Source organism: Salmo salar, chromosome ssa04 (genome assembly GCF_905237065.1).
Source record: "Salmo salar chromosome ssa04, Ssal_v3.1, whole genome shotgun sequence".
In the NCBI taxonomy this organism is placed as follows: domain Eukaryota; kingdom Metazoa; phylum Chordata; class Actinopteri; order Salmoniformes; family Salmonidae; genus Salmo; species Salmo salar.
Window position 1 is genome coordinate 34,012,005 of NC_059445.1, and position 27,535 is coordinate 34,039,539.

The window sequence follows — 27,535 nt, forward strand, 5'->3', positions numbered from 1 at the left end:
GTGAAATGAGTGGGACTTCCAACTTCATTGGCTGATCCCTCCTGTTGACCCTGTTGGAGTCATGTCCAACTGGGTCATCAGGAGGGATCAGCCAATCGTGTAGAAGAAAATGTACTCTTCGCTAAGACCCGTCACCCTTGGTTACTCTTGCAACCTCTGATAACATTTTCCCGGGAACCCCAATTCAACCACTGGCGAAATCCCCTCACAATGATCTCAAACTGTTTCTAATACACAATGAAATTAAACACAAACTACCACTTGCCAATCAGAAAACTCTTGGGTATGTTATGGTGGACTGTCAATACAATTGCTTCACAGGAACCTGGTAAAATTATGTTTGTACTGTAGCTAGCCACTGAATGGCTCTGAATTCACTGTCAGCATGCAGTCAACTATAACCCCTTTTGGAGCTAACTAGTGCGCTCAAATCCTGATGTCGAAAGCAGATAGGAGTTGTATATATAAAATTGCTAACTAGCATACATTGAGAAAACAAGCTATGGAAAGTGGCTAGCTAGCTAGTGTTAGCAATGTTTGGTGTTCAATGAGACTGAGAGCTGGCTAAACAGCTGAGCTAGCAAACAATGTAACAAAAGTATAATATCAGATTTGAAAAATACTTCAACAGGCACTGCATTTCAGGAATCACAGTAACAAGTACTCCTGCTGCAATGTTCAATTATTTTGCCATTTTTAGGCATTGCCATAGCCTTCACTGGCTTTCATGCGATTTAAACGTGAGCTTGTCCGAGGTGTCAGACTCGACGACAGTTGCTATCCATTGGAGCCCTGCAATTTGTTGCTAAACATTCTCGAGCGGGGTTTAGCGAAGGGTCATTCACTATTTCAAAATAGAGATAGCCTCAATGGCACAGATATAGAGGACTCTTCTTTGTCTCTATCTATGGCCCAGACCAAGGGGCCAGGGTTCGGGTCTAGAAACCCAGTTTCTCCTGCTCCTACAGTTTTGATTCGGTACTGCGGTTTAGCTGATTCCCGTCCCAGAAAAAGCCAATTTCCATAGACGGCCACAGAGAGAAGACAAATTATAAAATTACTAATAAGACACTTTAGTCATCACCTTTTAATGCACAAAACATCCATTGAATTATTCAAATAATTGTTGCAGAGGCCGACATTTTTTTTTACAGCACTCACAGACAAAGATATTAACTTAATTTGTAAGTCGCTCTGGATAAGAGCGTCTGCTAAATGACTTAAATGTAAATGTAAACTTTTTTTTTTCATCCAATGTCTTCCATGTTTTTGGATGACGTGATGACGTCGCCGTTGCTCACGCTGCTCCCTGTACGCACTGAGTGCTAGTGCGCATGCGATGTTGGTCCGTATAAACCGGATGCAACCTAGAAGGTCTATGAATCAGCGTATGCGTACATTACCTTGAAAACAACGGTGGGATATCTTGTACGCAGTCTCCATTTCCTATAATAAAGAGCAATAGCGTCTTTTTGCAGGCACTAACTCCGCAATGGTTCGTTGGACAAAGCCTATGGGAAAGTTGAGTTGAGTTGAGTTGTTCTAAGAAATAACCTTCATCAGCTAACATCACTTTTTGTGAATATTGAAGCATTTGTTTAATTATAAAAAGCGTATAATTCATGAAGGTCATGTTAACTGACTGATATCATAGAAAAAAGTATTAGATCTCTTAAACCTATGTTAACCTCAGACCTTATTTTCGGCGTTAATCCCCAAACCCTATTATTTCCCCATTGCCATGGCTGAACGAACAGAGAGAACTAATTTCCGGGTTTTATGACTACATGCTGGCGAGCTCTATTATACATCAGTGGACCAGACCCAGCTGCATTGGTGTTTATGGGAGACCCACCCCGTTAAGTAGACCGGAACTGATCGTTTTTTTCAATGGTAAACGTCTTGAGAGGACGATCTTAATTTATCCACCATCATTGACCCTATCTTCCACATGTTCCTTTTTTCGTCGCTGCCTTTTCTGGTCGTCACTAGTTACCACAGCCACAAAGTCTTAAACCCGGCCCATTTATACACTTTCTCTTCTTAAAATCTAATTTTAAACCTAACTTTGACCATAATCACACTGCAAAATGTTTCTAACCTTAAAGTAAGACAAAGAAGCGATTTTGTGTTTTCATTAATCTTTACGACATAGCCAATTTGGTCTTTGTGGCTGTGGTAACTAAGTGATAACCCTTTTACCTTGCTGACGAGCTCTTTCCGGTGGAGACGTGGCTAGAGGTCCTTCCATATTGAGATAGTAAATTAAACGGACGCAAGTTTCACTCCGCATAAATATTATATTTTAGACAGTAATACGTGGTATTACATTACGGAAACTGCACAAGGATTTGTAGCACAAGGGATAACAAAATGGTGAGCTATGAAATGTAATTGATCTACTGTATTTAGCCATCTGTCTTGTTCCGCTTGACTGTGAACATTGCATTTGCAGATAGCTAACAATCTAGCAAGTTAACATTGCTAATTTTGCTGCGTATGCAGGCAAATATACTTCCCTTTAATATATATTGGGCTTTATATCATTAGCTAGCTATCAATAGCACTTTCAAGCGCCATCTCATCGATAAATGCCAACTCAATTAACGTCAGCTAGTTAGCCTTTGCGTCTGTTTTGTATCAGCAGGCCTAGGTAGCTAATGTTATATTGGCTGTCAGCTAAATTAGTTAATTGTGAGTCATTTAACTGGTATTGGTTAGATGGCAGAGTTTACAACATAGCCACTCTATAAATGAATAGTGAAATGTCTAGATTCCTTAGTATGACTCGAGTTAAAATTGAGGATCCCAGCTTCTATACCAAGCTTGCCAAGTTGATAGCTGTGTGAAGCTAGCCACAATATTGGAATAGTCCATGTTATCCGGGATCCTTGGAACGCCTACCCCGTTGAAGTTGACATTTTAAAATGGTCAGGTTTAGGTTGAATCAGTACCTGAGCTTGAGGAGACAATGAATCTCTGACGCCCAGGATCCTTAAATTCAAAGTCCGTCCCAACATTAGCCAGCTCTGCAAACGTTATGTCAAAAAACGTTCGGTACTTACTAAAATGAGTTTCGCAGAGAAACTGTCTATATACATTTTTTATTGAACCTTTATTTAACTAGGCAAGTCAGTTAAGAACAAATTCTTATTTACAATGACGGCCTGAGAACAGTAGGTTAACTGCGTTGTTCAGGGGCAGAACGACAGATTTCTACCTTGTCAGCTCGGGGATTCGATGTAGCAACCTTTCGGTTACTGGTCCAATGCTCTAACCACTAAGCTACCTGCCGCCCCGAATTACTGCCGTTACGCACGTTATGTACAAAAAATGTCTAAATACAAATAAAATCAATGATCTTTCGGGATACTGTACTTCTGCCGAAGGTGGATTTGGCGCATGCGCACTTGGTTACAAACTATTTTATTTAACCTAAATTTATCTATGCAAGTCAGAATACATTATTATTTACAATGTCGGCCTAACCTGGACGTCCCTGGGCCAATTGTGCGCCTCCCTATGGGACTCCGTCATCATGGTCGGTTGTGATACAGCCTGGAAACGACCCAGGGTCTGTAGTGACGCCTCTAGCGCTGAGATGCAGTGCCTTATACCGCTTGGGAGCACCCCACCAATTTTTTTTTTTAGAATGCTAAAAAGGTTGGAATGTTAGATCATTTACAAGGATTACAATAATTAATTTCACAAACAATAAAAAAAAAACGTATTGTCCCACTGGATTTATTAGACTGCATAATTGCATTGGGGGTGTATACATATTCACTGTACAGCGTTTCCTACGGAGTGTGCACAGGATATCAGCTAGAGAATGACCAATATAGATTTTTTTAGGGCGTCAAGGAGGTTGATGGATGATATTTTAGGTCGATATTCAATATCATTAAATTTGAACATTTTGATGGAAAGAATTACCGACATTTACCAGTCTTAATAACTACATAACATCGGTGGTAATTTTATTTCAATCATAAATCTCTTGACCCCAATTAGTTGACTGGTTGATTGTTTGGTCGATAGGCTGTTGGTCGACTAGGATTTTTTTTTAGTCGAGCAGTAGCAAATACATTTATTTAACTTTTGACTGGTACTGTGTATGTATGTGTGTACATACTCATTCCAGGGTTTTTCTTTATTTTTTACCATTTTCAACATTGTAGAATAATAGTGAAGACAATTAAAACTATGAAATAACACATATGGAATCATGTAGTAACAAAAAAAAAGTGTTAAACAAATCAAAATAAATGATATATTTGAGATTCTTCAAAGTAGCCACCCTTTGCCTTAATGACAGCTTTGCAGGAGTTCCCACATATGCTGAGCACTTGTTGGTTGCTTTTCCTTCACTTTGCAGTCCAACTCATCCCAAACCATCTCAATTGGGTTGAGGTCAGGTGATTGTGGAGGCCAGGTCATCTGGCCTGCTGGTCATGTAGTAACCAAAAACGTGTTAAACAAATCTAAATATATTTGAGATTCAACAAACTAGCCACCTTTAGCCTTGATGACAGCTTTGTGCACTCTTGGCATTCTCTCAACCAGCTTCATGAGGTACTCACCTGGAATACATTTCAATTAACAGACGTGCCTTGTTAAAAGTTCATTTGTGGCATTTCTTTCCTTAATGCTTTTAGACAATCAGTTGTGTTGTGACAAGGTAGGGGTTGTATACAGAAGATAATCCTATTTGGAAAAAGACCAAGTCCATATTATGGCAAGAACAGCTCAAATAAGCAAAGATAAACAACAGTCCATCATTACTATAAGACATGAAGGTCAGTCAATCTGGAAAATGTCAAGAACTTTGAACGTTTCTTCAAGTGCATTCGCAAAAACCGTCAAGAACTGTGATAAAATGAGCTCTCATGAGGACCGCCACAGGAAAGGAAGACCCAGAGTTACCTCTGCTGCAGAGGATAAGTTCATTAGAGTTACCAGCCTCAGAAATTGTTGCCCAAATAAATGCTTCAGAGTTCAAGTAACAGACACATCTCAACATAAGGTGAATGTACCAATTTGTAAGTTGCTCTGGATAAGAGCGTCTGCTAAATGACGTAAATGTAAATGTAACATCAACTGTTACGACGAGACTGTGTGAATCAGGCCTTCATGGTCGAATTGCTGAAAAAGAAAAACACTACTAAAGGGCACCAATAAGAAGAGATTTGCTTGGTCCTAGAAACACGAGCAATGGACATTCGACCGGTGGATTCTCTCTGTGGAGATGGGAGAACCTTCCAGAAGGACAACCATCTCTGCAGCACTCCACCAATCAGGCCTTTATGGTAGAGTGACCAGACGGAAGTCACTCCTCAGTAAAAGGCACATGACAGCCTGCTTGGAGTGTGCCAAAAGGAACCTAAAGGACTCTCAGGCCATGAGAAACAAGATTCTCTAGTCTGATGAAACCAAGATTGATCTTTTTGGCCTGAATGCCAGTCTGGAGGAAACCAGGCACCGTCTCATCACCTGGCCAATACCATCCCTACGGTGAAGTATGGTGGCGGCAGCATCAGGATTAAGGGGAAGATGAGCGAAGGACAGATATCCTTAATGATTTTTTATTTTTTTTACCCCTTTTTCTCCCCAATTTCGTGGTATCCAATTGGTAGTTAATCTTGCCTCATTGCTGCAACTCTTGTACGGACTCGGGAGAGGCGAAGGTCGAGAGCCATGTGTCCTCCGAAACACGACCCTGCAAGCCACACTGCTTCTTAACACAATGCCCGCTTAACCGTGAAGTCAGCCACACCAATGTATCGGAGGAAACACCATACAGCGGGCGACCGTGTCAGCGTACATGCGCCCGGCCCACCCCAGGATTAGTTAGAGAGCGATGGGATAAGGATATCCCTGCCGGCCAAACCCTCCCCTAACCTTGACGACGCTGGGCCAATTGTGCGCCGCCCCATGGGTCTCCTGGTCACGGCCAGCTGCGACAGCCTGTTGCTACCTGCCTGGCACAGGTAGCAACAGCGAGAAGGACATATCCTTGACGAAAACATGCTCAGGACCTCAGACTGGGGTGAAGGTTCACCTTCCAGCAGGACTACGACCATAAGCACACAGCCAAGACAACGCAGAAGTGGTTTCGGGACAAGTCTCTGAATGTCCTTGATTGGCCCAGCCAGAGCCCGGACTTGAACCCGATCGAACATCTCTGGAGAGACTTGAAAATAGCTGTGCTTCAACGCTCCCTATCCAACCTGACAGAGCTTGAGAGGATCTGTAGAGAAGAATGGGAGAAACTCCCCAAATACAGGTGTGCCAAGCTTGTAGCATCATACCCAAGAAGATTCGAGGCTGTAATTGCTGCCAAAGGCTCTTCAACAAAGTACTGTGTAAAGGGTCTGAGTACTTAAAGTATTTAAGTGGAATTTTTCAGTTTTTTTGAAAAATTCAAAGGGTCTGAATACTTTTCGAATGCACTGTACATCCAGTTGATTTGGGCATCCAATGTATGGGACATTGCAACTCAATAGATGCTAGTCAGCAGGGGCGGACTGGGACCAGAAATCGGCCCTGACATTTGTAACAACCAAAAAATCTCAATGTTATCAATTTTTTTAAATTGACCTTGTAACACAATAAAATGTGGAAAAAGTCAAGGGCTGTGAATACCTTCTGAAGGCACTGTACATCCAAACATTTCAGGCCAGCTGAAGTGTCTAGTGTTGGTAGGGGCTGTTTGGAATTTAGCAATCGACTTGAGTTGACACTCATTGACACCTTTTCCATGATCAAACAGTTATGGAGTCACAGACTTCCTTATATAACAAGAGAGAGACTGGTAGGTTGATTTTTCGATTAGGCCTAGTAATTGGTAGTGTGGCTGAACTTTCCCAAATGTATTTAAATACATTAAATCAAATTCAGGCCACAGACAAACACTCACTGTCAGAATTAATTTAGGCTATTTTACAAATAACAAAAACCTTAAGTCAACGTCTTGGTGTTCTTTTTCCAGTCACACTAAAGGAAACTGAGACGATGTGTGTGCGTGTGGTCAACAGTATTTGCGTGTGTGGTTCATTGTGTTAGTATTAGCCTACCTCTGAAAAAGATGATTGTTTTAGCTTGGTTTTACATTTTCAATGTGCTCATTTAACTGAATCTTTGAGGTTGAATGAAAATCACATTGTTTTTCTCTCAGGACTTAAGAGCAGCTGCTGCTGTTCTACCGAACCAGGATATTTTAGCCCCTTCTGGTGTTGGATGTTCATTAATCTCATGTGTCTTGTTAGAAGTGACCACTGTGATAGCTGACTTCAAAAGCCATACACTGAGTGTACTAAACATTAGGAATATGACACTGACAAGGTGAAAGCTAAGATCTCTTATTGATGTCACCTGTGAAATCTACTTCAATCAGTGTAGATTAAGGGAAGGGGACAGGTTAAATAAGGATTTTAAAGACTTGTGACATTCAGAGGGTGAATGGGCAAGACAAAATATTTAAGTGCCTTTGAACAGGGTATGGTAGTAGGTGCCAGGCACACCGGTTTGTGTCAAGAACTGCAACGCTGCTGGGTTTTCATGCTCAACAGTTTCCCGTGTGTATCAAGAATGGTCCACCACCCAAAGGACATCCAGCCAACTTGACACAACTGTGGAAAGCATTGGAGTCAACATGGGCCAGCATTCCTGTGGGACACTTGCGAAACTTGTAGTCATGCCCTGACGAATGGAGGCTGTTCTCGCGCAAAAGGGGGTACAACTCAATATGGTGTTCCTAATGCTTTGTACACTCAGTGTATATAACCCTAACCCTAATATTAGCTGAATAGGAGCAACATTTGAATATTTTGTCTACACATCTTGAATCTTATCCATGCATGGACTCACTGATTGCTATTCTGTAACTATGGCCTCCTCTTCCTCTTGTCCCAGGTGCTGTTGGCAGCAGCGGTGTGCACCAAGGCGGGCAAGGCCATCGTGTCGCGGCAGTTTGTGGAGATGACCCGGACGCGCGTGGAGGGCCTGCTTGCCGCCTTCCCCAAGCTGATGAACACAGGGAAGCAGCACACGTTTGTGGAGACTGAGAGCGTACGCTACGTTTACCAGCCCCTGGAGAAGCTCTACATGGTGCTGGTCACCACTAAGAACAGCAACATCCTAGAGGACCTGGAGACACTACGCCTATTCTCACGCGTGGTATGACACATACTCTCACAGATGCCTTGCTCACACGCACACACCTTCACAAATATCCTCAGTCGCCAACCCACAGACTCACACATAGTCTCACCCACACATACTTCTGGAAGTGGCAGAGGACACACATTACATAAACATTGTTTGTTAAGCGTAGCCCAAACAAAGTGTTTCTAAGTTTAAAGTAGCCTAAACAGGGTTTTTCAGTTTGGCAGAGCCTAAACAAAGTTTGCCACTGAGTAAAAGTATCAGTAGGAATTTGTGATGAATAGAGCATGTGTGACTAAATGACCAAATATGTTTCTTCCTTAGATCCCAGAGTACTGTCGGGTGCTGGAGGAAGGGGAGGTCTCGGACCACTGTTTTGACCTGATCTTTGCCTTTGATGAGATCGTGGCGCTGGGCTACAGGGAGAACGTCAACCTGGCCCAGATCAGAACATTCACAGAGATGGACTCTCACGAGGAGAAGGTGTTCCGCGCCGTCCGAGAGGTGAAAGGAGAGCAGCAGCAGAACTAATGAACAGATTTACATTACGTTATTACTGAGTCTAACACCAGTCTGAATGAAGGGGAGAAGCAGAACTGAACATCATTACATTATTATTGTAATGTAGCTGAATTACTAAATCCAACACTAGTCTGAATGAAGGGGTTTTGGTCCAAAAGGCATTCATGTTTTATTCCAAAAGTCTCCTCTTTTCTCCTTTGTTCTTTCTCCATCTCAGACCCAGGAGCGAGAGGCTAAGGCAGAGATGAGGAGAAAGGCTAAGGAGCTGCAACAGGCCAGGCGGGACGCGGACCGTTCTGGGAAGAAGTCTCCAGGGTTCTCCGGAGGGTTCGGCAGCATGTCCAGCAGCAGCAACGCTACCATCATCACAGACACCCTCATGGAGCCAGAGAAACCCAAGGCCTCACCTGTCCCTGCCAGGTACTACCCTCGGTATATTAGGATTCTGAGATGTTTTGATTGTTATGATGAATGTATCCTGTGGTCTATGTGTAAGATGTATTTATTAGTATATTTCTTGGTTGGTTATGCGCAATGGAATTTGTGAAACTTGTTTTGTCATAAAGTATTTTTAATCCTGCAGAAAGTTAGGCCTATGCCTCAAGAGTTATGTATTCCTCCGTAGGGCTAGTGGTCCCAGTAAAGCCCTGAAGCTGAGTGCCAGAGGGAAGGAGGTAGATGACTTTGTGGACAAGCTCAAGTCTGAGGGACAAGTCATCATGCCCAGCTCAGGGAAGAGGCCCTCCGAGGCATCCAAAGCCCTGCCTCCACCAGTTAACACAGAGAGGTGGGTTTACCAGGTTTTATATTATATCCCACTGATTACAGGGAGTGTGTTTGAGGAATCAGTTTGCACAAGGCGAGGCGCAGAGTCGCTCATCTTGATCCCATAATGCAGAGTTATTTGGGATGCAAAGTGATTGTAGATCAGTGATTCTGCACAGTCCAGACTGCAATGTAGTTAGACTCAAACACCTGCAGGTTGATATGTTCAACTGTATCTAACCTCTGCCCCTTGGTTCCCAGTGTGCACCTGCGTTGTGAGGAGAAAATCAGCCTGACCTGTGGGAGAGACGGAGGGCTACAGAACCTGGAGGTCCTGGGTATGATCACCCTCCGAGTGGCCGACGACAAGAACGGACGCATTCGCCTCACCATCAACAACGGAGACAAGAAGGGAGTCCAGCTGCAGGTAGGTTCCAAACAAATACATCATTGGTTCCAAAGGGGGAAAGGTTCACCACCTCAACACAACAGATATACATGTCAAGGCATTCATGGATTTGGCCTGTTTTTAAATCAAGATTCAAAATGGCACACAACCACAGTTGTATTTGCTTTCGGTGCAGCATGAGCATGATGCGATGGGAATTTTAACAATGTGTTTTTATCGATTTCTCCCTCCCTGCTCTGTCCAGACCCACCCCAACGTGGATAAGAAGCTGTTCACCACAGACTCCGTGCTGGGCCTGAAGAACCCAGACAAGTCCTTCCCTCTGAACAATGACGTGGGCGTGCTCAAGTGGAGGCTACAGACCACAGACGAGACCCTCATACCACTAACGAGTCAGTACACTTTACTAGAGTATTAAGTATTTCTATACTAGTATATACTGTTTTTCCTTAGTGTTTCTCTCTCTGGAGAGCTGGAATACCTTATGTTCCAAGCATTCCAACTATTGTGTTCCAAGCATTCTAATAGGTTGTTATCAATATAGCATCACAAGGTGTAGAGCGTTAAATTTGCCTGCTGGGGGGCAAGGAGACCCCCAGCTCCGCTAAAACCATTGACAACTGAGTGTCATTTGAGGGATTGTTAAATAAATGGTAACTATTTGGTTGTAACATCACCTCTTGAAGAGCATAGTCACAACTACAGATTTCTGATTATTCCATGCGAAACAATTACGCACATTTAGCTCTGTCATCAGTTATACAGCAAGTAACTGCATGCTTTTCATGATCAGTAAACATCAATTAGACTTCAGTGCAGCTTTTGACATTATTGATCATGGTCTGCTGCTGGAAAAATGTATGTGTTTTGGCTTTACACCCCCTGCTGTAATGTGGATAAAGAGTTACTTGTCTAACAGAACACAGAGGGTGTTCTTTAATGGAAGCCTATCAAATATAATCCAGTAAGAATCAGGAATTCCCCAGGGTAGCTCTTTAGGCCCCTTGTTTTAAAAATGTTTACTAACGACATGCCACTGACTTTGAGTAAAGCCAGAGTTTCTATGTATGCGGATGACTCAACACTATACACGTCAGCTACTACAGCGACTGAAATGACTGCAGCACTCAACAAAGAGCTGCAGTTAGTTTCAGAGTGGGTGGCAAGGAATGTTAGCCCTAAATATTTCTAAAACTAAAAGGATTGTATTTAGAACAAAACACTCACTAAACCCTTAACCTCAACTAAATCTTGTAAGAAATAATGTGGAAATTGAGCAAGTTGAGATGACTGAACTGCTTGGAGTAACACTAGATTTGAAACTGTCATGGTCAAAACATATTACATTTACATTTAAGTCATTTAGCAGACGCTCTTATCCAGAGCGACTTACAAATTGGTGCATTCACCTTATAATATCCAGTGGAACAACCACTTTACAATAGTGCATCTAAATCTTTTAAAGGGGGGTTAGAAGGATTACTTTATCCTATCCCAGGTATTCCTTAAAGAGGTGGGGTTTCAGGTGTCTCCGGAAGGTGGTGATTGACTCCGCTGTCCTGGCGTCGTGAGGGAGCTTGTTCCACCATTGGGGTGCCAGAGCAGCGAACAGTTTTGACTGGGCTGAGCGGGAACTGTGCTTCCTCAGAGGTAGGGAGGCGAGCAGGCCAGAGGTGGATGAACGCAGTGCCCCTGTTTGGGTGTAGGGCCTGATCAGAGCCTGAAGGTACGGAGGTGCCGTTCCCCTCACAGCTCCGAAACTTATTAATACAGTAGTAGCTAAGATGGGGAGAAGTCTGTCTATAGTTAAGTGATGCTCTGCCTTCTTAACAACACTATCAACAAGGCAGGTCGCACCTTGATTACTGTTCAGTCGTGTGGTCAGGTGCCACAAAAAAGGACTTAGGAAAATTGCAATTGGCTCAGAACAGGGCAGCACGGCTGGCCCTTGGATGTACACAGAAAGCTAATATTAATAATATGCATGTCAATCTCTCCTGGCTGAAAGTGGAGGATAGATTGACTTCATCAATACTTTTATTTATGAGAGGTATTGACAAGTTGAATGCACCGAGCTGCCTGTCTAAACTACTGGCACACAGCTCGGACACCCATGCATACCCCACAAGACATGACACAAGAGGTCTCTTCACAGTCCCCAAGTCTAGAACAGACTATGGGAGGCACACAGTACTACTTAGAGCCATGACTACATGGAATTCTAGTCCACATCAAGTAACTGACACAAGAAATAAAATTAGATTTAAAAAACAGATAAAAAAAGAGAGGGAAAAAAAACACCTTATGGACACATACGTGCATACACAGACACACACACACACACACACACACACACAATAAGATGCCTACTATACATACACGTGGATTTAGTGGTGGAGTAGGGGCCTGAGGGCACACAGTGTGTTGTGAAATCTGTGAATGTATTGTAATGTTTTTAAAATTATATGAACTGCCTTAATTTTGCTGGACCCCAGGAAGAGTAGCTTCCTGCCTTGGCAGCAGCTAATTGGGATCCATAATAAATACAAATTGATAATGTCATTTCAGAAACGTGAAAGTATACTCATGACATCTCTCCACCATTAACTGGATATTTGAGTGATAGAACATTTTAAAAAGAACTGTACTTGACAAGTATGAGTGGTGTCGGTTCATTTCCAATCCTTTGTGGGCTCTGCCTGTCAAGCAGCAGAAGGGAGCATTTGCCGATGTACTGTTCGCTGATAATGTGTACTTTGCCAGTTACCGGTAGAAACTTTGTACAGTTGGCTAAACATAGTGGTAAGTAGACCTGGTGTACTTTTTTCTCCAACTAACATAGGGCCTACCTAGCGAAGTTTGCTAACATTATCCCCTTTTCAACATTGTTTTTAAAATTGTTTAATCACGATTTCTGCTGACAGACCATGGACCACATCAATATGGCTAGTTAACAAGTTACCTTTCAGGGGATAAACTAGATGGCTATATCCAAATATTGCGTGATTTGCTTGCCATATATAGTGGTGAGGACAGTAGTCCGACTGCCAACTTTACCAGGACGAGGACTTGCCGAAGTGAAGCTCTTTCCAAAGTCCTAATCTCTGGTGAAGCAAGCTGACACATGTTGTGTGCTTAGCTAGCTAACTACATGCCAAATGGATAGGCTACCCTCGTGTATCTGAAAATACATGATCAATTGATGTTTACTGATCATGAAAATCATGCAGTTCTTGCTGTATAACTCTGATAGTTAAATGTGGAATAATCGGAAATGTGTAGTTCTGACTATGCTCTATTCAAGAGGTTATGTTAACCAAATAGTTATGACATTTATTTCACAATCTTGTGAAAACGGCACGTAGTTGTCAATGGTTTTAGCGGAGCTGGGGGTCTGCACCGTATTGTGACAGTTTATTGATAACGGCCTCTTGTGTTCTAAATGTTATGTTCTAGGCATTGTCAGCATTCTATCTGGTGTGTTTTTAAAGTGGAACTGACAGCATTTTAACTACTTTGCAGATATGAAACAGACAATCATATGAGTCAAAAATATAAAATTCCAAGTTTATGCTTCAAAACCAACTTTATAAGAGGTTTAAAAAAAAAAAAAAAAGGTTCTATTTGACTCAAAATTCCATGATGTACAGAAAGGCATTGCTGGCAGAATAGATGGATACAGTTTAATGCATAATTAATATAATTCACCATTACATTTCTTGGTAGTCAAAAAAATACTGCTGTCAGGTTGTAAATCACAGCTGGCTAGGTACATTGTTTGCTGCCACCCATTTGGGATGCACTGTTTCAGTTTCAATGACTCACTATTTTGAACAAAGATGGACAACTGTAAGTATGGGCATGTCAATACAATCAAACTAGCAAGGGCAATGATCACAAGTCAATCATAATGTGGCTAATAGGCTAGCGCACGTGTCAAACTCAAGGACCGCGGGCCAAATGGGACACACAAATAAGTGTTAATCAGTCAACAGATGAGTTTGAATGTGAATTCAGCTTCACTTGTGCTGCTTTCCTGTGTTCCGTTTACAGCGCCACCCCCGAGGGAAAAGTGTACAGACACATGCCACTGTCCTAGCTAGGCTACTAAAATGTTGCAGTCTGGCTACATTTTGAGTGCACCGTACAGCAATGCTGCATTCAACTGCACTGGTGATTCATGCAGTGAAAACATGTTTTTCAATTTTTGAAGTTTAAATGTTACAACAACCTACAGCTTATGTTTTTGTTATCTGGAGTTAACTACTTTTTGATTAGGATCGCAGCATATAATGCACATCTGCAAGCATAGCAGCAAAGGCTGGACAAATATTATTTATCTCTTGTTTTAATATGTTAAAATGCTACATACAGCATACTATGTACATAAGTGGACATTTATAAAAGGCCATATTTTTTTCTAATAAAACAATGGCCAGTTTGGGTCGCAGTTGCATGTTTTTTTTTCTTTTTGTAAATCAAATAGGCTGTGTCTGACCTGTGATTTTTTTTTTTTATGTATGCATGTACAGTTGAAGTCGGAAGTTTACATACACCTTAGCCAAATACATTTAAACCTAGTTTTTCAGGTTTAGGTGTGTTAGGATCACCACTTTTATTTTAAGAATGTGAAATGTCAGAATAATAGTAATGATTTATTTAAGCTTTTATTTCTTTCATCACATTTCCAAGTGGGTCAGAAGTAGAGGTCGACCGATTATGATTTTTCAAGGCCGATACCGATTTAATTGGACAATTTAAAATAGAAAATAAAAAAAACATGTGTTTGTAATAATGACAATTACAACAATACTGAATGAACACTTATTTTTACTTAATATAATACATCAATAAAATCAATTTAGCCTCATAAATAATGAAACATGTTCAATTTGGTTTAAATAATGCAAAACAAAGTGTTGGAGAAGAAAGTAAAAGTGCAATATGTGCCATGTAAGAAAGCTAATGTTTAAGTTCCTTGCTCAGAACATGAGAACATATGAAAGCTGGTGGTTCCTTTTAACATGAGTCTTCAATATTCCCAGGTAAGAAGTTTTAGGTTGTAGTTATTATAGGAATTAAAGGACTATTTCTCTCTATACGATTTGTATTTCATATACCTTTGACTATTGGATGTACTTATAGGCACTTTAGTATTGCCAGTGTAACAGTATAGCTTCCATCCCTCTCCTCGCTCCTACCTGGGCTCGAACCAGGAACACATCGACAACAGCCACCCTCGAAACAGCGTTACCCATGCAGAGCAAGGGGAACAACTACTCCAAGTCTCTGAGCGAGTGACGTTTGAAACGCTATTAGCGCGCACCCGGCTAACTAGCTAGCCATTTCACATCGGTTACACCAGCCTAATCTCGGGAGTTGATGGGCTTGAAGTCATAAACAGCGCAATGCTTGAAGCATTGCGAAGAGCTGCTGGCACACCGCACGAAAATGCTGTTTGAATGAATGCTTACAAGCCTGCTGGTGCCTACCATCGCTCAGTCAGACTGCTCTATCAAATCATAGACTTAATTATAACATAATAACACACAGAAATACGAGCCTTAGGTCATTAATATGGTCGAATCCGGAAACTATCATCTCAAAAACAAAACGTTTATTTTTTCAGTGAAATACGGAACCGTTCCGTATTTTATCTAACGGGTGGCATCACTAAGTCTAAATATTCCTGTTACATTGAAAACCTTCAACGGTATGTCATAATTATGTAAAATTCTGGCAAATTAGTTTGCAACGAGCCAGGCGGCCCAAACTGTTGCATATACCCTGACTCTGCGTGCAATGTACGCAAGAGAAGTGACACAATTTCACCTGGTTAATATTGCCTGCTAACCTGGATTACTTTTAGCTAAATATGCAGGTTTAAAAATATATACTTCTGTGTATTGATTTTAAGAAAGGCATTGATGTTTATGTTAGGTACAGTCGTGCAACGATTGTGCTTTTTTCGCAAATGCTTTTTTGTTAAATCATCCCCCGTTTGGCGAAGTTGGCTGTCTTTGTTAGGAAGAAAGAGTCTTCACACAGTTCGCAACGAGCCAGGCGGCCCAAACTGCTGCATATACCCTGACTCTGTTGCAAGAGAAGTGACACAATTTTCCTTGTTAAAAGAAATTCATGTTAGCAGGCAATATTAACTAAATATGCAGGTTTAAAAATATATACTTGTGTATTGATTTTAAGAAAGGCATTGTTTATGGTTAGGTACACGTTGGAGCAACGACAGTCCTTTTTCGCGAATGCACACCGCATCGATTGTATGCAACGCAGGACACGCTAGATAAACTAGTAATATCATCAACCATGTGTAGTTAACTAGTGATTATGATTGATTGATTGTTTTTTATAAAATAAGTTTAATGCTAGCTAGCAACTTACCTTGGCTTCTTACTGCATTCGCGTTACAGGCAGGCTCCTCATGGAGTGCAATGTAAGGCAGGTGGTTAGAGCGTTGGACTAGTTATCCGTAAGGTTGCAAGATTGAATCCCCGAGCTGACAAGGTAAAAAATCTGTCGTTCTGCCCCTGAACAAGGCAGTTAACCCACCGTTCCTAGGCCGTCATTGAAAATAAGAATGTGTTCTTAACTGACTTGCCTAGTTAAACAAAGGTGTAAAAAAAATTAAATAATAATCGGCCAAATCGGTGTCCAAAAATACCGATGTCCGATTGTTATGAAAACTTGAAATCGCCCTAATTAATCGGCCATTCCGATTAATTGGTCAACCTCTAGTCAGAAGTTTACATACACTCAATTAGTATTTGGTAGCATTGTTTTTACATTGTTTAACTCGGGTCAAACGTTTCGGGTAGCCTTCCACAAGCTTCCCAAAATAAGTTGGGTGAATTTTGGCCCATTTCTCCTGACAGAGCTGGTGTAACTGAGTCAGGTTTGTAGGCCTCCTTGCTCGCACACGCTTTTCCAGTTCTGCCCACAAATATTCTATAGGATTGAGGTCAGGGCTTTGTGATGGCCTCTCCAATACCTTGACTTTGTTAAGCCATTTTGCCACAACTTTGGAAGTATGCTTGGGTTCATTATCCATTTGGAAGAACCATTTGCGACCAAGCTTTAACTTCCTGACTGATGTCTTGTCCAAAATGCCTTACTATATGTCATTCCCAAACATTCTATGAATTTGTGAAAATGACCATTATCTAAGTGCTTGCTTGTCAGAAAATGTAAAAAAATATATCTTCTTAGCGGTGTATATGAATAGATTTTAATAAGATTGAATGTTGCTATAATGCTCTCAGTTCCGCTTTAAGCATTCTATCTGTTGTGTTCTTCTACTTCTCCCCAGTAAACTGCTGGCCCTCTGAGAGTGCCACTGGCTGTGATGTCAACATAGAGTACGAGCTTCAGGAAGAAGCACTTGAACTGAATGATGTAGTCATCTCTATTCCCATCCCGTAAGTAAACCGCTCTGATGCACCTCCGAGATCCATTTCTCATTTTATCTTTTCCATTCTATACAATGGATTCCATATTCATTTCCAGTACTAGGGTCTTAGACACTGTTGCAGTCTGTCATCGGAGTTTAATTTCATATGTTTATCTGTCCCTGCAGGTCAGGTGTGGGTGCGCCTGTGATTGGTGACCTGGACGGAGAGTATCGCCATGACAGCCGGCGGAACGTTCTAGAGTGGTGTTTGCCCGTGGTGGACGTCAACAACAAGACAGGAAGTCTGGAGTTCAGCGTGGCAGGCCAGCCCAATGATTTCTTCCCTGTCAACGTCTCCTTCGTCTCCAAAGGAAACTACTGCGACATAACGGTCAGTGTTTTTTATTTATTTCTTTGTATTATATTTCACTTTTATTTCACAAGGTAAGTCAGTTAAAAACAAATTCTTATTTACAATGACGGCATGTAAGTCTCTTTAGCAGTTTGTGAGACCATGTAGATCTCCATCTATTGTATTAACCTAATGGTATTTGGATTATATTTCCATTGTGACGGTGTGTAATGACTCCTGTTCCCCCTCCAGGTGGCCAAAGTGTCCCAGGTAGATGGAGAGGTTCCAGTGAGGTTCTCCTCAGAGACATCGTTCCTGGTCGACAAGTATGAGATACTGTAATATATTCACATACAGTACTACCAACAAACATCAAGATCAGTGGATTGACATATGAAACAAAATGAAAGTGAGAAGTGGACTTGAAACCCTTTTCAAAAAGAAAAACCCTTCCCACCATGGCTTGGCTTGCCAGCATTTAGTGTCTTTGTACATTTTTACCAGAAATCTATCAACTGATCGACCTATAGCTGTATGTATAAAGAACCGCTCGATGCACCTGCAAGAAGGAATGGTAAAGTCAAACAGGATAACGTTAGGTAACTGTATCCGGGTTAGGTTGGGTGGACCTGGGGGGTGATGACATCTGGGGTGGGCTTTGTGAATGACCCTCTCATTGGCCCAGTTTGTATCAAATCCATTGACAGACAGATTCTGTGAACTATTGGCTAATAGTTTTACAGATATGTCGTAATCATGTACGGAAATACTATTTGATACACATACTCCAATACAAACAGGCTTGTGGTCCATGGTATAACACTACAACCACTTTTTGCTTTGGCCAGAAGAACCACATTTTGTGATTGGTACTGAACTGACCTGAACTGCCTGTCTCACGCAAGGCTAAATCTTAGCTAAAATTATTAAGATTGCATGTTTTACAGTTTAGCTTCGCTCGAGTTTGAAAGACCTCATTATTAAATAATTTATTTTTCATTACACTGATCTGTCTACAGGCTAGTTAATGTATAATGGCATATTTTGTTTGTGATATGCTATCAAATCAAATGCATGGAGTAATTCAATGCTGAAATAAGTTTTTGTAGAAGACCAGTACAACTCAAGCACAGTAGTTGTATGCACTTTTTGCAATGGAGGGAGGTCAATCAAAGAAAAAGTCCTGTCTGAGATTTCAACTGTTATGAGTCTACTTATCAAATGGAAATGATCTATCCAAGAATCATGACCCTCTAACACTCCAAACATGAAACCTTTATATGCCAATTATCAGATGCTTTTATCCTAAGCGTCTTACAGTGAGTGCTTACATATTATAACATACGTAACCCCAACGGGAATCGAACCCACAACCCATGCTCTTATCAACTGTGCCACAGGGGAACCCTGTCCATCAACACCACCCACGGTCCAACCTCAAACCAGCCCCATTACAATAAAGCCCCCATGGTTATTATGTATGTATGAATGAATGTCAGGGCTCTTGTTTCAGAGTGTATCTATATAGATGGCCATATTCACCTTGACTTTGCTTATGAAATACAATTGAGAGAGGGAGAAGTAAAATAATATTTGTCTTTTTGTTGGATTTTTTTTGTCTTTGTTATTCTGAATTGTGTGGTATTCAGATTGGAGGTAAATAAGTGAATCAGACTTTTGTAACCCTATAGAATAATGATCATGGGTAATTAACATTCCAATGTAAACATGAAAAAGATTAAAGTGTATTATAAACTCTGAAGATGATCTTTTATAATGCAGTGTTTTCCGAATTATGTGCTTTACCAAGGTTAGTTGTCGTCATTTCAATAATCAGTCTTATCTAGTGACTGCATACAAAAAATGGTTTCCACAATCAAAGTATGTTTGAGTAGTGATAGATGTGGTACTATGTTCTGTGATTACTAGAGTAGTGACAGCACGTGGGGAAAAAAGTTTGACATTATTTGATATGGAATGGATGAACACAAGTCACAAGTGAACTACAAGACCAGAGTTTAACGTAATCTGTTGGTTTGATCCAAATGTCTGATGTTCTGATTTCTTCCATGCAAATCAAATCAAAGTTTATTTGTCACGTGCGCCGAATACAACAGGTGTAGGACCTTACAGTGAAATGCTTACTTACAGGCTCTAACCAACAGTGCAAAAAAGGTATTAGGTGAACAATGGGTAAGTAAAGAAATAAAAACAACACTAAAAAGACAGAAAAATAACAGTAGCGAGGCTACATACAAGCACCGGTTAGTCGGGCCGATTGTGGTAGTATGTAGATATGTTTAAAGTGACTATGCGTATATGATAAACAGAGCGCAGTAGCGTAAAAGAGGGGGTGGCGGGACACAATGCAGATAGCCCGATTAGCCAATGTGCGGGGGCACTGGTTGGTCGGGCCAATTGAGGTAGTACACACAATGATTCAAATAATCCCAGTCATGGTGGTGTATGTGTTGAAGTTTTTTGAGGTGAAGCTTTGAGGGAACTGTCCTGTCCCTGTCTACTGTTCAGTAGGGCAACACTGTAGCAGAACACTTTGTAAAAAGAAAAACAAAGTGATTGTATTGGGCAAGTTCCGGTAGTACCTCCCGGTTTCACTCAATTTCTAAACGTTTTCTCCCTACTGAACAGGCTCATGAGCTCAACCCGCCTCCACAGAGGATATTCGGGCCATGTCACTAGAGCAACAGGATGATCCCTCAACAGGGACAGAGCAAGTTCTGATTGAATCTGGGGGAAAATACATTATTTAGCTTTTATTCCATCCCTTTTCTGTCGTAAGTACATTTTATAAAGGGATTTCAGTGGCAGAGAATGCATGTCGAAATTATCTGTTTACTGCTCTGTGCTTGAGAGTGTGTGTGTGTGTGTAAGGGATTAATGATTTGGCTTCCCTGACCAGCTTTCGTAGCGTGTGTGATGAGACATACGATCAGGAATACGGAGAGAGTTGAAAACAGTCAGGAGGATTGGAGGGTGAGTTGAGTTGAATGCATATAGCTAAATCAAAGCAGGATATTACAACTAATGAGAGAAAGGCAGACTTATTATAGCTAGGGAGTGTGTGTGGCCTCACACACACACACACACACACACACTAATGCATGGAATTAGTATCTGGAGAAGGTTAGAGAGGCAGAAACGTCCTTCTTTGGGGTTGAGTGCGTGGGACGAGAGAGCGGGTGTGTCGCATTTTGGGAATTAATGGACGTACAGTTCAGTGCTGTTTAGTGTGTGACGGACAGTGTCTCAGAGAGAGAGGTATGTCGGATGGTAGCCACAGGCTGAGAGGGCTCTCCTGGAATAAAGTGTTATCTGTTATTAGTTCTGAGGAAGAAGCTGTTTCTTTTGGACTATTGGCTTTCTTCCTCTATATTTCTTATTGTGGCTGGGGTGTGATAGTCGTGGAGTGAACCTGAAAGGAAAACTAAAGGGGAGACACCTGGGGATGTATTGTGATTCTCAGTTGGATGATGGCACAAAGACAGGGATGATGAGTATCCCAGGATACTGCAGTGACAGAGGAGAGGCTTTCTTCTCACACCCAGCACCCAGACTAAAGCTCAAGAGGGTCAGATTCAAGGTAAGTTATTCGTTTTTATTTGGCAGCCGTATGCAATGCATGTTTTTTTTTAAGTTATTGATCACACAAACATTGTGTTTTATTGGCTATATACAGTAAAATGTTTAATTTAGATATGATCATCTGTATGCTAGATACACTGATGTGCAGATGCAGCTGTACTAGTAGGCATACTTTAAAATTAAAAGCACATTGATCATTTCTCCCTGATTTATTTTTATTAATTTAGCTTTGGTTTATTTCAACATCTTGGTACATATGCAGAAGCACACAGTGCCATTAACAGTATTCACACCCGTTGACTTTTTCCCAATTTTGTTTGGTACAGACTGAATTTAAAACGTATGGATTATATTGGATAATTTGTTGGTCATTGGCCTACACATAGTGCCCCATGATGTCAAAGTGGAATTATGTTTTTCAACATTTTTTACAAAAAATGTAAAGCTCATGTCCTGTATCAATAATTATTCATCCCCTTTGTTATGGCAAGCCTATATAAGTTCAGTAGTAAGAATGTGCTTCACAAGTCACATAAAGTTGTATGGATTCACTCTGTGTGCAATAATAGTGTTTGTGATTTTTGAATGACTACCTAATCTTTGTACCCCAAACATACCATTATCTGTAAGGTCCCTCAGTCGAACAGTGAATTTCAAACAGATTCATCCACAAAGACCAGGGAGGTTTTCCAATACCTCGCAAAGAAGGGCACCTATTGGTACAGGGGTAAAAATAAATAAGCAGACATTGAATATCCTTTGAGCATGTTGGATGTTGTATTAATACACCCAGTCACTACAAAGGTACAGGGATTTAACCATGAGGCCAATGGTGACTTTAAAACAGTTATAGAGTTTAATGGCTGTGATAGAAAACTGAGGATGGATTAACAACATTTGAGTTACTCCACAATACTAACCTAATTGACAGAGTGAAAAGCAGGAAGCTTGTACAGAATTAAAATATTCCAAAACATGCATTTTTTTGGCAGTAAGGCATTAAAGTAATACTGCCCCAAAAAATGTAACTTTTTGTCCTGAATATAAAGTGTTATGTTTGGGGCAAATCCAATACAACACATTACTTAGTACCACTCTCCATATTTTCAAGCATAGTGGTGGCTGCATCATGTTATGGGTATGCTTGTAATCGTTTTAAGGACTGGGGAGTTTTTCAGGATAAGAAAGAAACAGAATGGAGCTAAGCACAGGAAAAATCCTATGGGAATACTTGAATCAGTCTGCTTTCTACCAGACACTGGGAAATGAATTCACCTTTCAGCAGGACAATAACCTAAAACACAAAGCCAAATCTACACTGGAGTTGCTTACCCAGAAGACAGTAAATGTTCCTGAGTGGCCGAGTTATAGTTTTGACTTAAATCTACTTGAACATCTATGGCAAGACCTGGAAATAGTGGTCTAGCAATGATAAACAACCAATTTGACAGAGCTTGAAGAATTTTGAAAAGAATAATGGGCAAATGTTGCACAATCCAGGTGTGTTAAGCGCTTAGAGACTTACCGAGAGAGACTCACAGCTGTAATTGCTGCCAGAAGTTCTTCTACAAAGTATTGACTTAAGGGTGTACTTATATAAATGATATATTTCTGTATTTAATTTCCAATACATTTTCAAACATTTCTCTGAACATGTTTTCACATTCATTATGGGGTATTGTGTGTAGATGGGTAAGATTTTTTTTTTCAATTCAGTTTTGAATTCAAGCTGTAAAACAACATGTCGAATAAGTCAAGCGGTATGAATACTTTCTGAAGGCACTGTACATAACATGCAATGTCATAAAATATAAAACGCAAGTAAAAAGATATGTTCAGCCTAACTTTAAGGGCAGTGCATCATCAGTAAGTCACAAGTCATAAACAACAAATTAGCATGTCAGTAAATCAATAGGTTGAGTTAAATGCGGAAGACACATTTCAGTTGAATACATTGTTGAACAACTGACTAGGTATCCCCCTTTCCCTAAATATGCATATCAAATGTCCTAGGTCATAGAGAGTGTAATTTGCATAGTTTGACAGCCCTAGCCAGAAAGACCTCTGGTGTGATGTGGCTTGATACAATAGGTGATGATTGCCTTGAACTCCTCAGATCATACTGTCTCGGTGTAAGGGTTGGAAACTTGTGCAGTGGACTTGTGTGGTCTGCTCTACAGAGATGGGAGCGAGTTGTAGGGAGTGCCAATGATGCGGCAGAAGAACTTGAAGTTCTGCTACAAACGTCATTGTCTGAGTCTCTTGGTCTTCATCTGTAATGATGAGGAGTTGCATTATAAGATAGTCTGTTCAGCATCAGCTGGGTCCCCTCCATAACAGGTCTTTGTCGTCATTGCCTTCACTGCCCTGTACAGTGTACTTTCCTGCATGTACTCTCAAGTCCTCTCAGCTCAGGTATGTACAATGCCTTTCTTAGAAACCTTTGCCGGCCATAAGGAATGAATGAGTTTACAGGAGAGATATTTTTCCTGGCACGGATGTGACGTTCTTCTCTTGAGCCAGCAAAGTCCATTAAGTTCAAGAGGTCCATAAAGAGCCCATTTGTATAGTATTTGCTTCCCCTTCACTGGCTCTGGGTTCATCCCTCATTCCCTCTAGTCTACATAACAGACTCTGGCAGATTGGCACAGGGATGAGAAATAAGCATACAATATATAAGGCATAGCTACAGAATGGTTCAGCAAGGGGGAGAATATATTTTGAGCAGTTTGGATATTAGGGTGCGTTTCACAGGCAGCCCAATTCTAATCTTCTGCTACTAGTTGGTCTTTTGACCAATTAGATGCTGACCTGTTGCACACTCTACAACCAATGTGATTATTATTTGACCCTGCTGGTCATCTGTGAACATTTGAACATCTTGGCCATGTTCTGTTATAATTTCCACCCGGCACAGCCAGAAGAGGACTGTCCACCCCTCAGAGCCTGGTTCCTCTCTATGTTTCTTCCTAGGTTCTGGCCTTTCTAGGGAGTTTTTCCTAGCCACCGTGCTTCTACATCTGCATTGCTTGCTGTTTGGGATTTTAGGCTGGGTTTCTGTACAGCACTTTGTGACATCAGCTGATGTTAAAAGGGCTTTATAAATGAATTTGATTGATTGATAGATCAGATATTTTGCCAATAATTAAACAATAGATCAGAATTGGGCTGCCTGTGTAAATGCATCCTTAGTGAACTTGAACCTGTTCTCCGTTTGAAGCAGGATTGGCAGAGGGGCTGCACTTCACTGTTTTAGCCTCAAGGGGGCACTAGTATAACATTCCTCCCAGGCATACCCTCGCTCCTGTGTGTTGTTCTGAAGACCGTCCAGAAATCAGTCATATCAGTCACACAAATATTGTGATGCATTGATGTTTTTTTTATCATTCCTATGCTTTAAAATCGATGAATTAGTGAGTGTGCTCCTTCAGTCACTGAACAGTAGCGCCAAGGGTAACATCTTTGATAAATCCTTGTCTGTAGGTTCCCACCGGTCATATGCTGTTGGTAAATTCCACTCCTCTGTGGACGGACTGGACCTCCTCCATCCCTCACCCCCCCCCCCTTCCCAGTCCCCCCAATGTAGTGCTAATTAGCTCTCTTTGTGAATTGATAAAAATTCCAATCACCTTAGAACAGCTCCCCCCTTCATTAGCCTGCCTGCCTTTCATGTTCTTAATGGAAGTTGGAAGTTAGGGAGCTGAACTTCGACTGCATGGGAAAGGAGGTAATGGGCTTCCTGCTCTTATAATACAGTATAACTTTATTGTCCATTTGTGACCTTACCCCGTCCGTTAAGACTCAGGGTGAGACTGCGGTGTTTCCTGGGAAATGCAGTATTGTGATGTGTGGCTAGTTATGGTGATTGTTTTGATATCAGACAATGAAGTTCTTATGGTGCATTTTGAGACACTTTCTCCCATTCCTTGTTTTGGGATGTTAACCGGTTGGCTATGTAGCCATTTATGATGCAGGGTGTCATGCTGAGTACGCAGTAGTGACTACATATTGTTAGAACTGCTGGCTACTAGAGTAACTGCTACTGTCTACAGCTCGTTCACATAAAATACGCAGATCATTTAAAAAAAAACCTTCAGACTACATGCTGGGACACTTGTTGTAACGCATCCAAAGTTGCACTTCTCTCATGTCTGTCTGGGTTACAAACCACATGGGTATTGAGTGTTGATTGTCAGCTACAGAGCATTTGTAAAAATATTCAGACCCCTTGACTTTTTCCACATTTTGTTACGTTACAGCCTTATTATAAAATTGATCAAATGTTTTTTTTCCCGCTCATCAATCTACACATAATAACTGACAATAAGAAAGCAAAAACCTATATTTATTTTTGCGGATTTATTAAAAAAAGAAAGAAAAATGAAATATCACATTTACATAAGTATTCAGACCCTTTACTTAGTACTTTGTCGAAGCACCTTCGGCAGCGATTACTGCCTCGAGTCTTCTTGGGTATGACGCTAAAATCTTCGCACACCTGTATTTAGGGAGTTTCTCCCATTCTTCTCTGCAGATCCTCTCAAGCTCTGTCAGGTTGGATGGGGCGCGTTGCTGCACAGCTATTTTCAGGTCTCTCCAAAGATGTTTTATCGGGATCAAGTCCGGGCTCTGGCTTGGCCACTGAAGGACATTCAGAGACTTGTCCCGAAGCTACTTCTGCGTTGTCTTGGCTGTGTGCTTAGGGTTGTTGTCCTGTTGGAAGGTGAACCTTCACCCCAGTCTGAGGTCCTGAGTGCTCTGGAGCAGGTTCTTCTTTAAGGATCTCTCTGTACTTTTCACCGTTCATCTTTCCCTCGATCCTGACTTGTCTCCCAGTCCCTGCCGCTGAAAAACATCCCCACAGCATGATGCTGCCACCACCATGCTTCACCGTAAGGATGGTGCAAAGTTTCCTCCAGACGTGACGTTTGGCATTCAAGCCAAATAGTTCAATCTTGGTTTCATCAGACCAGAGAATCTTGTTTTTCATGGTCAGAGTCCTTTAGGTGACTTTTGGCAAACTCCAAGCAGGCTGTCATGTGCCTTTTTCTGAGGAGTGGCTTCCATCTGGCCAATATCATAAATGCCTGATTTGGTTGAGTGCTGCAGAGATGGTTGTCCTACTGAAAGATTCTCCCATCTCCACAGAGGAACTCTGGAGCTCTGTCAGCGGGACCATCGGGTTCTTGGTCACCTCTAGGAAGAGTCTTGGTGGTTCCAAACTTCTTCCATTTAAGAATGATGGAGGCCACTGTGTTCTTGGGGACCTTCAATACTGCAGAAATGTTTTGTTACCCTTCCCCAGATCTGTGCCTCAACACAATCCTGTCTCGGAGCTCTACGGGCAATTCCTTCAACCTCGTGGCTTGGCTTTTTCTCTGACATGCACTATCAACTGTGGGACTGTGTATGCCTTTCCAAATCATGTCCAAATCATGTCCAATCAATTGAATTTTCCACAGGTGGACTCCAAGTTGTAAAAACATCTCAAGGATGATCAATAGAAACTGGATGCACCTGAGCTCAATTTCGAGTCTCATAGCAAAGCGTCTGAATACTTATGTAATAAGGTATTTCTGTTTTTTTATATTTAATACATTTGCAAAAATGTATAAAACTGTTTTCACTTTGTTATTATGGGGTATTGTGTTTAGATTAATGAGGGAAAAAATGTATTTAATCTATTTCAGAATAAGGCTGTAACGTAATAAAATGTAGAAAAAGGGAAGGGGTCTGAATACTTTCCGAATGCACTCTACATTTCCCTGCCACCAAAAACAATAATTCTGGGTAATTAATTGCTTTCTGTGAGTGGAAGATGTTTATGAAGTTAATTTATTTACAATTCACCCCCAGATTTAGTAATGTACATTACAGTAATGTACACTCCACGCACATTACAGACATAGGAGGGCGAAAGGCCCATAACCCAGTAGAAGGGGTAGAGGGTGGGAATGTTTGTGTTTTATTTGTAGCAAAACCAGCATGACGCACCAAAGAACTGAACCAAACCCAGGACAGCAGGAACCAATTACGGCGTCCTAGCCAACGTGTCCAAGAGAAACAGGAGTCTGCAATTTCCATCTATGAGGGGGAAAATGTGAAAATATCCACTGGCTGCGTTAACTATTATTTCCGTACTGTCGTTCTCTCCAAGGCTGTCTAAATTTAAGAGCACACCGTTTCTCATTCACATATGTCATAAAGTTATTTTGTTAACCTTTCCAAAATTGTTTTCATACTCTTTGGGGTTATTCTGGTTGTGTTGTGGTTATGGTTTAGTCTCAGGAGCCGCCTGTTCTCGCGACCTTAC

At 41.3% G+C, this 27,535-nt stretch overlaps 1 protein-coding gene across 1 annotated transcript; it reads left to right on the plus strand.

The window, feature by feature from the left end:
- Positions 1-2,262: 2,262 nt before the first annotated feature.
- On the plus strand, positions 2,263-19,381 carry arcn1a (archain 1a). The gene is made up of 10 exons (NM_001140104.1): positions 2,263-2,376; positions 7,915-8,178; positions 8,491-8,670; positions 8,906-9,108; positions 9,314-9,475; positions 9,715-9,880; positions 10,107-10,254; positions 17,187-17,295; positions 17,454-17,658; positions 17,872-19,381. The coding sequence occupies exons 1-10, from the start codon at positions 2,374-2,376 to the stop codon at positions 17,959-17,961; spliced, it is 1,530 nt and encodes a 509-aa protein (NP_001133576.1). The 5' UTR covers positions 2,263-2,373; the 3' UTR covers positions 17,962-19,381.
- The last annotated feature ends 8,154 nt before the right edge of the window (positions 19,382-27,535 follow it).

Coding starts and splice junctions, on each gene's coding strand:
- arcn1a (NM_001140104.1), top strand. Junction 9,109..9,313: donor GCCTCACCTGTCCCTGCCAG/GTACTACCCTCG, acceptor ATTCCTCCGTAG/GGCTAGTGGTCCCAGTAAAG. Junction 17,296..17,453: donor GTCATCTCTATTCCCATCCC/GTAAGTAAACCG, acceptor CTGTCCCTGCAG/GTCAGGTGTGGGTGCGCCTG.